The following is a 13,680-nucleotide window of genomic DNA, read 5'->3' as shown; positions in this document are numbered from 1 at the left end:
GTTGGGATCCTGGGAGCGCACATAGATACACATGGGTAGCAGATCCCATCTCATCCACCTCGTATCTGCGCTACAGCGGTGGCCGTAACCCCTGGAAAGGAGCAGTGTATCATGCGATGTAAAAATGAATCCAGCCAGCAAAGGAGGCAATATGGACAATCACAATACATTAGTAAGTGCCTTGTATTAATTTTCTCTACATGATAAATGCCATTTGCTGAAGTGAGTTAACCCCTTTAGGGCGTCGTGCATGCCGGCCGTGTGCGTCCCTCATTTTGCGAAATGTCTGGCCCTCAATAGAGCAGTCCTATCCTTGTCCGTGATACAGACAAGAATAGAACGTGTTCTATTTTTTCTTTTTTGTGCCGGGCCACGGAACAGACGCGTGGATGCGGAGTGTGTTGCTTTTTTAGACATTTTACCATAGACCTATATAGACATACAAACCAAAAAACGTGACGCGGCAGCAGCCGTAATGAGCCTTGGAACAGGCTGGTCAGTGAGCGAGAAGTATTAACACCCAGAGCCGGATTATGCTGAGGAGAGTGAAGGAATAGTCTCCTTCTCAGGATATTTGGCACTAACACCCATCACGGGGTCCGCGCACCCATCACGGGGTCCGTGCACAGAGGGTTTTACATTGCGGTCATTTTTTCTTTACCCTATTTTTATACGGTGGCTAATGTTGGGGCTGTAATACTCTAATGGCTGATTCTTTTGATCATCTTGGAGAATTAAATCTATGAATTTTATGGTGCTGATGGGATTATTTTTCTTTTATGGTTTATGAAAGAAATATTCATATAGCCATTCCTTAGACGGCCTGTCCACTCTCCTGAAGGGTCTGTTTTTAGTAAATGCTTGCATTTTCCATAAAATATGAATTCTGGAGCATCTTCTCTTAGGCCCCCTGCACACGAACGTGTGCTTCCCGTTGCCGTATTGCGGACCGCAATACACGGGGGCCGTTCCGTGGGCATTCCGCATCACGGATGCGGACCCATTCACTTGAATGGGTCCGCAAATCCGGAGATGCAGAATGGTGCGGAACGGAAGCACGGAACCCTACGGAAGCACTATGGAGTGCTTCCGTGGGGTTTTGCCCCTTACTTCTGTTCCGCAAAAAGATAGAACATGTCCTATCTTTTTGCGGAACGGCCGGCTCGTGGAACCATTCAAGTGAACGGGTCAGCGATCCGCTGCGGCTGCCCCACGGACTGTGTTCGTGCATTGCGGCCTGCATTTTGCAGGGGGCAGCACGACCACGGGGGGCACATGTTCGTGTGCAGGGGGCCTTAGGCTAATTTCACACTAGTGCTTTCCTGTATACATTGCCAGGAAGAATAAAAGAGGAATGGCACAATGTAGAACCGTAAGGCTAGTTTCACCCTAGCGTTTGACATCTCCGGCAGCCTGTTCCAGCAGGAGGCAGCCTTCCGGAGATGTCTAGAGCCGGCATTGCTGGATGCTACCTAACACCCGCCGGCGCCATAACCTATAATGGGAAGTGACGGAGATTTGCAAAACTATACAATGAGGGGCACACCGAGGAAATATATATATAATAAGAGGAGTGCAGACCTGGTATCAAAAAGCAACCATGAAAAGCGACAAGAAAAGAAATACCACACTGCAGTCGCACATCCAAAAATAAAGCATAATTTTATTTAAACAGACAATTAGACAAAGTTTAAAAACATGGATGGACAAGGCAGACCCCAAACATGGGAAAATGATTAAAGTGCCATGGTGCATAAATGATCATACCAAATGACAAGAAAATGTCAAAAAAATCCTAGAAAATATACTTATCATGAAGCACAGTAGTAACACATAGAATAGCACAAACCCATCAGGGAGGGGAGCCCAGCAATCCTAACGCGTATCGCCAGTACAAATGCTGGCTTCCTCAGAGATCCATGTTAATGCAAGTAACTGTTAAAACCTTTATAGTTCTAATAATTAAGACATAATCATATGCACCTGTGGTAGAGACTAATGAGGTAGCGGTGGTCTACAGAAGGGGGAGAGAGGAGGGCGGTAGCAAGGCATATGAGTTACCTGGGTCCTCCCCGGTGCATGGTCGCGCGCAGCTCGAATGCCGGAACAAGTCGGCGTGTTGGAAAGAACACTGCGCATGCGCAAGATGGCGACCAAACCGGAACTCGATGCCGTGATGCGTTCCAAAGACCGGAAACGCAGCCCGGCATCGACGTCAATGTAAACATTGATTTATTTTTTGTGGGCATGCAGCTATACTAGCTGCAAAATTGTGTTCATGCATAATTATCCCCAAACACACTGCGCAAGATCCTCTGACTCGCCCCTCCTATATATACTTTATGTATTTATTTATTTATTTGCATTCTCTGAATATCGCATTGATCCAACTATATAAGGTTTATATCTGAGTCATAAATTGTCGCAGGCACCATATTGCGCTTATTACATTGCCTGTCCATCTGCGATCCTGTGGCTGCTTTGACGCGGATGGGAGGCCGGCTGTGACGTCGATGCCGGGCTGCGTTTCCGGTCTTTGGAACGCATCACGGCATCGAGTTCCGGTTTGGTCGCCATCTTGCGCATGCGCAGTGTTCTTTCCAACACGCCGACTTGTTCCGGCATTCGAGCTGCGCGCGACCATGCACCGGGGAGGACCCAGGTAACTCATATGCCTTGCAACCGCCCTCCTCTCTCCCCCTTCTGTAGACCACCGCTACTTCATTAGTCTCTACCACAGGTGCATATGATTATGTCTTAATTATTAGAACTATAAGGCTGGGTTCAGACCTGAGCGTCTTTGATATGCGCGTTTAACGCGCGTTTTTGACGCGCATTTTTTGCAATAGTAAACGCGCGTTTGACGCGCGTTTGTGTGATTGACTGCAATGTCCTATGGCCACAAACGCGCGTCAAAACGCCCCAAAGAAGCTCAAGAACTTGTTTGAGCGTAGGGCGTTTTTCAGCGCGTTCTAACGCGCTGTAAAACGCTCAAGTGAGAACCAGGGCCATAGGGAAGCATTGGTTTTCATGTGTTGAGCGTTTTACAGCGCGTTTGAATGCGCTGTAAAACGCTCAAGTGTGAACCCAGCCTTAGGCTGGGTTCACACTTGAGCGTTTTACAGCGCGTTCAAACGCGCTGTAAAACGCTCAACACATGAAAACCAATGCTTCCCTATGGCCCTGGTTCTCACTTGAGCGTTTTACAGCGCTGAAAAACGCGCTGTAAAACGCCCTACGCTCAAACAAGTACTTGAGCTTCTTTGGGGCGTTTTGACGCGCGTTTGTGGCCATAGGACATTGCAGTCAATCACACAAACGCGCGTCAAACGCGCGTTTACTATTGCAAAAAACGCTCGTCAAAAACGCGCGTCAAAAATGCGCGTTAAACGCGCATATCAAAGACGCTCAGGTCTGAACCCAGCCTAAAGGTTTTAACAGTTACTTGCATTAACATGGATCTCTGAGGAAGCCAGCATTTGTACTGGCGATACGCGTTAGGATTGCTGGGCTCCCCTCCCTGATGGGTTTGTGCTATTCTATGTGTTACTACTGTGCTTCATGATAAGTATATTTTCTAGGATTTTTTTGACATTTTCTTGTCATTTGGTATGATCATTTATGCACCATGGCACTTTAATCATTTTCCCATGTTTGGGGTCTGCCTTGTCCATCCATGTTTTTAAACTTTGTCTAATTGTCTGTTTAAATAAAATTATGCTTTATTTTTGGATGTGCGACTGCAGTGTGGTATTTCTTTTCTTGTCGCTTTTCAAAGTGACGGAGATTTGACCGCAACCTGGAAAATATGCCGAGAACCATCCTGTCGAAAAACCGCTGCACGCACCAGTTTTCATCCAGCCAATTCTCTGCATATTTTCCAGGTTGCAGCCGGATCTCCATCGCTCCCCATTCTAGTTAATGGAGCCGGCGGGTGTCCAGCAATGCCGGATCTAGACATCTCCGGAAGGCTGCCTCCTGCTGGAACAGGCTGCCGGAGATGTCAAACGCTAGTGTGAAACTAGCCTTAAGGCCTCTTTCACACGGGCGAGTTTTCCGCGCGGTTGCAATGTGTGAGGTGAACGCATTGCACCCGCACTGAATCCGGACCTATTCATTTCTATGGGGCTGTGCAGATGAGCAGTGATTTTCACGCAACGCAGGTCCCATAGAAGTGAATGGGGCTGCGTGAAGAAGTCCAGGTTTGGGTATGGGTACCACATTCAGTTTTTTCTCACGCGCGTGCAAAATGCATTGCACTCGTGCAGAAAAAACTGAACAACGCAATCGCATACAAAACTCACCCCACTCGCAGGCAAAATTGCACGATTTTCCCGCTACGCACCCGCATCCTATCCGACCCTCACACGCGATGCCCGTGTGAAAGAGGCCTTAGGGTTCTACATTGTGCCATTCCTCTTTTATTCTTCCTGGAAATGTATATGGGAATTAACAACCACCATTACCATTTCCCTGGACAATATTCCGTACAGCTCTGCACATGGCATGTCTAGAAATGCTCCCTCGCGTGTCCGTGAATGTCTCCTGTCCATTGTTTCTACAGCCCATGTGGCTGCTGTAAAACATTTCTCTAAAAGCGGTTATTAGCTCAGGGAAGATGGCCGCCTCCCAATCACGTTCGGCAAATAGAAAAAAAAAATTATCTACAATCAGAAAATCCAAATTGAAATATCTTCCACTGTCTCTTTAAACAGGTTTTCCTAGATTCTAATATTGATCACCTATCCTCAGGATAGGTAATCAACATCAGATTCATGGGGCGCCTGCAGATCAACTGTTTGAGGAGGCTGCGGTGAGTAGCTTACCGAGGACAGCGCCCCCTATTGGATAGCGGCCGTGCTTGGTACTGCAGCCCAGCCCCATTCACTTGAATGGGACCGAGCTGCGCCAAGGGCTACGCGACTGATGAATGTGATGTCACTGGTCAGAAAGAGGCTGCAGCAGTCACTGGAGCGTGGTGGCATCCTCAAACACCTGATCGGTGGGGGTACCAGGTGTTGGACCCCCGCAGTTCTGATATTGAGGAACTACCCTGAGGATAGGCCATCAATATCAGAATCTCTGGAAACCCTGTTCTTTCTTCTTTCTTTCTTTTCCGTTCTTTCTTTCTTTTCCTTCCTTTCTTCTTTCTTTCTTTTCCTTCCTTTCTTCTTTCTTTCTTTTCCTTCCTTTCTTCTTTCTTTCTTTTCCTTCCTTTCTTCTTTCTTTCTTTTCCTTCCTTTCTTCTTTCTTTCTTTCTTTTCCTTCCTTTCTTTCTTTCTTTTCCTTCCTTTCTTCTTTCTTTCTTTTCCTTCCTTTCTTCTTTCTTTCTTTTCCTTCCTTTCTTCTTTCTTCTTTCTTTCTTTCTTTCTTTCTTTCTTCTTTCTTTCTTTCTTTCTTTCTTTTCCTTCCTTTCTTCTTTCTTTCTCTTTCTTTTCCTTCCTTTCTTTCTCTTTCTTTTCCTTCCTTTCTTTCTCTTTCTTTTCCTTCCTTTCTTTCTCTTTCTTTTCCTTCCTTTCTTCTTTCTCTTTCTTTTCCTTCCTTTCTTCTTTCTTTCTTTCTTTCTTCTTTCTTTCTTTCTTTCTTTCTTTCTTCTTTCTTTCTTTCTTTCTTTTCCTTCCTTTCTTCTTCCTTTCCTTCCTTCCTTTCCTTCCTTTCCTTCTTTCTTTCCTTCCTTCCTTCCTTTCCTTCCTTTCTTTCTTTCCTTCCTTCCTTTCTTTCTTTCTTTCCTTCTTTTCTTTCTTTCCTTCCTTTCTTTCTTTCTTTCTTTCTTTCCTTCCTTTCTTTCTTTCTTTCTTTTCCTTCCTTTCTTTCTTTCTTTCTTTTCCTTCCTTTCTTTCTTTCTTTCTTTTCCTTTTCTTTCTTTCTTTCTTTTCCTTCCTTTCTTTCTTTCTTTCTTTTCCTTCCTTTCTTTCTTTCTTTCTTTTCCTTCCTTTCTTTCTCTTTCTTTTCCTTCCTTTCTTTCTCTTTCTTTTCCTTCCTTTCTTTCTCTTTCTTTTCCTTCCTTTCTTTCTCTTTCTTTTCCTTCCTTTCTTCTTTCTTTCTTTTACTTCCTTTTTGTCTTGTGTATCTCCTGCTCTGATTTAAAACAAATGTCATTTCTCTCCTAACAATATGGAGGATAGGAAAGTCCTAGAATGATTTCACTCCTGCATATAATAAAATTCTCTCTCTGCACTTTAGCTTTAGGCATTTGATAAAAAGTTGTTCTCCAGAGTTTGCCATCCAATTTAAAATGTGCGACTTGGGGGAATTGGGCAGAATGCACACTCAGTCATTGCAGAATGTATTCTGTCTGCTCCTTCTCTTCCTCTTCATATAAATGAGCGTTATTCCAGCCAAGAGGTTTTTATTTTTAAATATAAAGTTAAATATAGCCAAAAATTCTTAAAACATTTTCACATAAAAACTTGATGTAAACAGAAGGCCATTTTCTGACGAGACGTTCCCTGTAAGCTGCATTTGAAAAGAAGAGACTGCTTGTGAGACTTTCTCCCTGTCTGATATGTGATGCTTTTTGATTTCCCCCGGGCCCTCCTTGTGAAATGTCTCTCAGTGGCATCAGTGGGGGTTTTTTGTATCTCATTTTCACTTATATTCTTATCTGAAATCAAACTCAATCTGATTATGGAAGTTAAATGGCAGCCATTAGATGACACGGGATTGCAGATATTCACTCAGCTCTCCATTCTCTCGCCAGTAATGACAGAGATACAGAAATTTCTCTGACAGATTGGACTTCTCCGTCCTTCAGTCCAACCTTGCTCTTCCGAGTACAATACTCTGGACTTCTATGTTCTGTCTTCCTGACAGTGAATGTAAGATGCACCAGTTATTCTTTACTTGCCAGATGATGTCGAAGTGTCTTAGAGGTATCTCCAAAGAGATATTGATGACGTGTCACTAGGACATGCCACCAAAATCAGATCAGCGGTGATTCGACAGCTGTGACCTCTGCCGATCACTACAACAAGTTGGCAGCAACTCTAGAAAGCATTTGGTTCCCTGTGGGCAGCTGCATGGTTGGCCCACTATAGTCATGCTTATCAAAATGCCTTCAAGGTCTCCTCAGACAACGTCTTGGTTGGACATTCACTTTACTTAAAGGGGTTCTCCAGGAATTAAGAAAATGAAAATGCATAAATATTACTTTCTTATAAATATATTCCCAAATACCTTTCATTATTTATAATGGCTCGTTTTGTCTAGGGTGCAATGGTTAGGACTGCCTGCCGGACTCCCCTGCCGCTAGTGTGAAAGTACCCTTATGGGTAGATAACGGGCAAGAAGGCTTGGCTTAAAGGAGGACTCTTTCCTCATCAGAATTTGGGAAACTGAAATTCCAATAGAGGAATCTTTTAAAGGGGTTCTCCAGGAACTAAAAAAATGAAAATACTTAAATATTACTTCATTATAAATATATTTCCAAATACCTTACATTAGTGATAATGGCTTGTTTTGACTGGGGAGCAATCATCAGGGGAAACAAAATGGCCGCTGTCCTATTAGTAAACACAAAACCTGTCCTAATCACACAGGAGGACAAGTTACTTCACAGCACTGAGGTAAAGAGCTGCTTCATCCTCCTCTCCTACTTGTCAGGGATTATGATCCTGAATACAGATGAGAAGATCTTCAGCTGGATCTCTTTAGGAATGGAGGAGACATGAAGTACAGAAAGGTGGGCATACAAGTGCTGCTGCCCATTAGCCACATCTTCTAATGAACTCCATTCCTACAGAGTTTCAGCTGAGGACCATATTAAACTGTATTCAGGATCATAATCCGTTACAAGCAGGGAGGAGGATAAGGCAGCTCTTTACCTCAGTGCTGTGAAGTAACTTGTCCTCCTGTGTGATTAGGACAGGTTTTTTGTGTACTAATAGGACAGTGGCCATTTTGTTTCCTCTGAAGATTGCTCCCCAGACAAAACAAGCCATTATAACTAATGTAAGGTAATATTTAAGTATTTTCATTTTTTTAATTCCCGGAGAACCCCTTTAAAGGATTCCTCTACTGCAATTTCAGTTTCCCACATTCTCATGAGGAAAGAGTCATTTAAACCAAGCCTTCTTGCCCGTTATCTACCCATAAGGGTACTTTCACACTAGCGGCAGGGGGGTCCGGCAGGCTGTTCTGACAGGTGAACAGCCTGTCGGATCTGTCTTGCCGCTAGTTCACCTGTGCCCCCGGACTGCCGTTCAGTCCCCGTTGACTATAATGGGGCAGGGGCGGAGTTCCGGCGGCATCACGGCAGCGCACGGCGAGAGGCAGCCAGTACTGCATTGCAGTACTTTTAGTTCGGCTGCCTCTCGCCATGTGCTGCCGCCGGAACTCCGCTCCCGCCTCCATTATAGTCAGTGGGGACGGAATGGCAGTCCCGGGGCACACGTGAACTAGCAGCAGGATGGATTCGACAGGCTGTTCACCCACCGGAACACAGCCTGTCGGACTCCCCTGGCGCTAGTGTGAAACTAGCCTAAGGCCTCATGCACACAACCGTTGTTTTGGTCTGCATCTGAGCCGCAGTTTTTGCGGCTTGGATGCGGACCCGTTCACTTCAATGGGGCCGCAAAAGATGCGGACAGCACTCCGTGTGCTGTCCGCATCCGTTGCTCTGTTCTGTGGTCCGCAAAAAAATATTTAACCTGTCCTATTCTTGTCCATTTTGCGGACAAGAATAGGCAGTTATATCAATGGCTGTCTGTGCCGTTCCACAAATTGCGGAACGCACACGGACGCCACCCGTGTTTTGCGGATCCGCAATTTGCAGACCGCAAAACACAACGGTCGTGTGCATGAGGCCTAACTCTGTAGTATTTCTGCTGTGAGCTGAGGAATTTCAAACAACCTGGTTTCTAAGGATATGATATATATTTGTAGCTGTATCCATAGCAACCTGTATGTCTCGAATGACTCCACTGTTTAATGTAAAGCTGAATTGGCACAACACAACATGTCAATGTAAAGAAAAAATGACCCTTTCATCACTGGCTTTCTCGAAAATTAAATACATACTCTACTGTGTGCTGGATCTTGTGCATCACCTTCCTCTCCTTGGCATCCGTGTCCATAATACTGATGAATGGATAGTTATTTGATGCCTTAAAAGCCATGTACACATTTTGGGGACATTTTATTATTATTATACTTGTTTTGAGAAAAAAAAAAAAATGTTTTTGTTTTTTCTAAAACATTTGGAGCCCTTTTCTCTGTACAGGGCTGAGTTTCTCTAGTAGCAGGATCTGAATTTTCTGCTGCTCCTTGGCGCATCTAAATGTGCCTTATAACAAGTGTTTATGACCTCTTAGTAATTTAGAGAGAAAGTTAAGGGTCTATTCAGACAACCGTATTTCTGGGTCCGCATCCTTTCCTCAATTTCATATCAATTCATTTCAAAGGTGCCGCAAAAGATGCAGACAGCACACCGTGTGCTGTCTGCATCTTTTCCATGGCCCCGCAAAAAAAATAGTGTATGTCCTATTCTTGTTCGGCACGGCGGATTGCGATTTGCGAACTGCAAAACACTTTCGGTAATCTGAATGGACCCTTTATTAAATGACCTATACTCATTGAAAGTAGAACAGAACGGCTCAATATTTTTAATAAAGACCAATTGAAAAAAAGATTTTTAGCCCAAAATGAGTAAAATGCAATCCATAAAAAATTTGCCCATAACGGTGTACAGTGGCGATCAAAATTAGAGAACAATTTATGAACGCTTGATTTTTTTCAGAAAGAATATAATCTACATTGATCATCATTTGAAGGATTTTCTTGTAAGGGGAAAGGGGTACACCATGCCATTAGAACAGCGTTTTCCAAAATAATCAAAGTATATCAACATAAGGGTACTTTCACACTTGGGGCAGGTAGTTCCGTCGCCGAAACTGCCTGCTGAATCTGGCAATCCGGACGCAAACTGATGGCATTTGTCAGACGGTTCCAGATGCGGATCCGTCTGACAAATGCATTGAAATACCGGATCCGGCATTATAATTTTTTTGGCATTTTTAAAGGTCTGCGCATACGCAGGCTGGAAAGCTGACTCCGTTTTGCCGGAACACTTAATGCCGGCACTAATACACTTCAATGTAAATTAATTAATTAAATGTTCAGTATTTTTGGCCAGAGAGAAAACTGCGGTATTTTCTCCGTCCAAAAAACGTAAAAGGGACTGAACTGATGCATCCTGATACATACTAAAAGGAATGCTCTCTATTCAGAATGCATTAGGATAAAACTGATCCTGTGACGGAACTCAATACCGGAAAACAAAAATGCTAGTGTGAAAGTACCCTAAAACCTTTTATTTTTCAAAAAAACTTGATGATCATAATTAGAGAACAGCAATGACTGTAGCACAGAGAAAGATTCTAACTAAATTTTCTGAAGGTTACACCGGTCACCAAGCAGTAGAAGGGTACAGGCCCTTGCTTTGAATGACTTCAGCACATCTGCGGCCACAGGACATCACTCGTCTCTCGCTCTGGTGGGATTTTGCTCCACTCTTCTTCCAGTCTCTTCATCAGTTCTGTGACTGTTGTGGGTTTCTTGACCATAACTTTGTCACCAAGGGAATTCAAGAGGTTTTCTATTGGTTTAGATCAGGACTCTGGGCGGCGATTTCATTGCTTCAATGTTTTCAGTTTCAAGGAACTGCTTTCCCCGTTTTGCTGTGTGACAGGGGACATTGTCCTGCATGCAAATTGCTGGCTGATTGAGTGATGAACGCAAGGAAGGAACCATGTGCTGGTGAAGAAGGTTCTCATCCACACTTGCATTCACTCTGCCATGTATCTGTATGAGGTCCAACTCCTGCTGCAGAAAACATTCCCCAAACCATGACACTTCCTCCTCCACCTTTCACTGACTTCTTTACACACTTTGGGTTCAGTCTTTCCCCAGTTTGTCGACGAACATAATGTTTCCCATCAGACCCAAATAAATGAAACTTGCTTTCATCACTAAAATGAACTCTGGAGCACTTCTCCTCTGTCCACACAACATGCTCCTCAGGAAAGGCGAGTCCAGCCTTTTGATTCTTCCTGCTAATGAGAGGTTTGGTCACTGCAGAGTGGGCTTTCAGTCTAAATGCCCTTGAACGTCGAGACACCGTATAACGAGACAGACCCTTAACCTGTTCAGTGCTGAACTGGCGAACAATTCGAGCTGCAGTGTTGAAACGATTACCCATGGAGATTCTCCGCATTATCCTGTCCTCTCTTGCATTTGTCTTTCGAGGGCAACCAGCCTTCTTGGGGGACTTGAATGAGTTTGTGATGTTGTAAAGATGCAATATTCAATCACAGACTTGGAACGACCAACTTCTCTTGCTATGGCTGATAGGCTCACCCCTTTGGCCTTCATCTGGACAACCTGCAGTCTCTTTGGAACGGCACACCATTTTGGCAAAGTCAGTGAAAACTGGAAAGTTAGGCTGCCAGTTGAATAGGGTTTGTCAGATCATTAAGGAAATTAGCGCCAGTTGCCAGATTAACACCAATAACTTGTAGGTATCTGAAAGTGTTCTCTAATTTAGATCAGTGTTCTTTTTCAATTATCTCATTTACATTTTTATTCTGTGCTTTAGAATAAATGCAATTTATGAAATTACTGTATATTAAAATACTGCTATTGTACTCATGTTGGGATATATTCACATAGGACTACACTATGACCTTGACATTTTGGAAATTGTGTGTTTTGATCGCTACTGTACATAGCCTTTAAATTTGTGGTATTTTCAGAGACAATTTTGGGGGCATTTCTAACATAACTCATTTGTGGTGGTATAAGATGAGCACACTCCTCTTAGTGGTTTTCAGAGATGTTGATGTTTTATGGCCTGTGCTTCAGTGAGTTCTACAGCCTCTTCCTAGGCAAGTGACATCACGTTCCTCAGGTCACATGGTCTACCTGCAGCTTAGTCCTATTCAAGTGAATGGGCCTGGGCTGCAATACCAAGCACAGCCGCTATACAATGTATGGCGCTGTGCTTGGTGAGCTGTAAGGAGGCCGCAGCACTCACTGGAGCACCATGGCCTCTTCAAACCGCTGATCATAACAGGTGCCAGGAGTCGGACCTTCATCAATCAGATATTGAAGACCTATCCTGATGATATCCCATAAATATCAGAATCCCAGGAAACCCCTTTTAATAATTTTGGCGCATATCAGCAGGTCTGTGCTCAGATTTCAGGTGTAACTTGCACCAGAAAACCAGCGTAAGCAGTCTGAAATCTGTCAGTTTGCATGTGCCCTGCCCACTTAATTAAAAAGTGGAGATCACAGTGTAAAACAGCTAAAGAGGCACAACATTTTTGCATGTTAGAAAAATTGTGACTTTTCATGGTGCAAATGGAATGGTAAATCCCAAAAAAAACAGTGTGTAAATATATATATATATATATATATATATATATATATATAATCTGCTCAGCTCCTCCTGCTCTATAATGTGCTGCCGCAACATTTTGTAGTGACGGGTCCTCTTTAAATTTATTACCAAACTACTCAGTCTGTGCTGAACATGAAAAAATTGTAGCTTATTATCACTGAAAAAAAAGCGTGAAATTGTTTTAAGTATTTTTTCCGCTCCCAGCCAAGCATCAGAGATATGTAGTGAGCGCCCATCTCCTCCCTTTCAACATTTCTTTTATTGCCACATTCAATAACTATTCCTGAATAATGAATAGAACGATTTTAGCACAAAATACAAAGTATAACGGGAAAATTAGCCCTGAGCAAGACCACTGATGAGGCAGGGAATCTTTTCTTTTCGAAGCTGGTATTTTAGCGGTCTGCTTCTGTAACACGTGTTATCTCCGTCCCGCAGGCATTTGGACAAGCACACAGTAACCATAAAAAAGTGGCGGCGGATGGAGAAAGCAGAGAGGAAACACTCATACAAGAATCGGCAACCAAGGAAGAATACTACATGAAAAAGGTCTTAGAACTGCAAACCGAGCTGAAACAATCCAAGAACGTTGTCGCCAACACACTATCTGAAAACGAGCGTCTGAATTCCTTGGCACAGGAGCTGAGAGAGGTAAGCCCCCTTTTTTTTATATACATTGGCCTGTAATAGCGCACTCATAGCCTTCATGGAAGCCCTACCTTTTATTGTATCTGGAGCCTATCCCCCTCTTCAGACCTTCACCTAGGAGCAGTTAAAGGGGTTAGTCCTCAGGATAGGTCATCAATATCTGATCGGCGGGGATCCGACACCCGTCACCCCCGCCGATTAGCTGTTTGAAGAGGAGACGGCGTTCCATGCAAGCGCTGCTTTCTCTTCCTTACACTGCCCGTTGTCTCAGAAGTTCTAGCGGCGCAGTGTAATTACATTCACTTGACTGGAGCGAGTACTTGTAATTACACTGCGCCGCTGCTGCAAGGGAGGGGGTGACGGGTGTCCGGTGTCTGACCTCCACTGATCAGATATCTATGACCTATCCTGAGAATAGGTGATCAATATATATTGCCTGCGCAATCCCTTCAATCTCACCTTGTAATATTTATTACTCCATTTGTTTTCGGTCTCATCCACATGGCTATAATATGGGATCCTTGTTGTTTTGATCCATAATCCGGCACTCTAACAAATTTTTAGGCCTATACTGTACCACCATATTTCTCCATTTCAAATGCAGATGGAGTGAGTCCATGCCATTTTATGAA

General features: G+C 43.8%; 1 protein-coding gene across 3 annotated transcripts in view; it reads left to right on the top strand.

The window, feature by feature from the left end:
* BICD2 (BICD cargo adaptor 2) overlaps positions 1–13,680 on the top strand; it is a 115,161-nt gene that overhangs the window by 53,896 nt on the left and 47,585 nt on the right. For all 3 annotated transcript variants that reach the window (XM_040407698.1, XM_040407697.1, XM_040407696.1), the window contains exon 2: positions 12,839–13,051. In XM_040407698.1, coding sequence (XP_040263632.1) covers positions 12,839–13,051 — 213 coding nt within the window. The remainder of the gene's footprint in view (positions 1–12,838; positions 13,052–13,680) is intronic.

This window comes from Bufo bufo, chromosome 9, assembly GCF_905171765.1.
Source record: "Bufo bufo chromosome 9, aBufBuf1.1, whole genome shotgun sequence".
NCBI lineage: Eukaryota > Metazoa > Chordata > Amphibia > Anura > Bufonidae > Bufo > Bufo bufo.
This window is presented reverse-complemented; position numbering and strand designations above follow the sequence as displayed.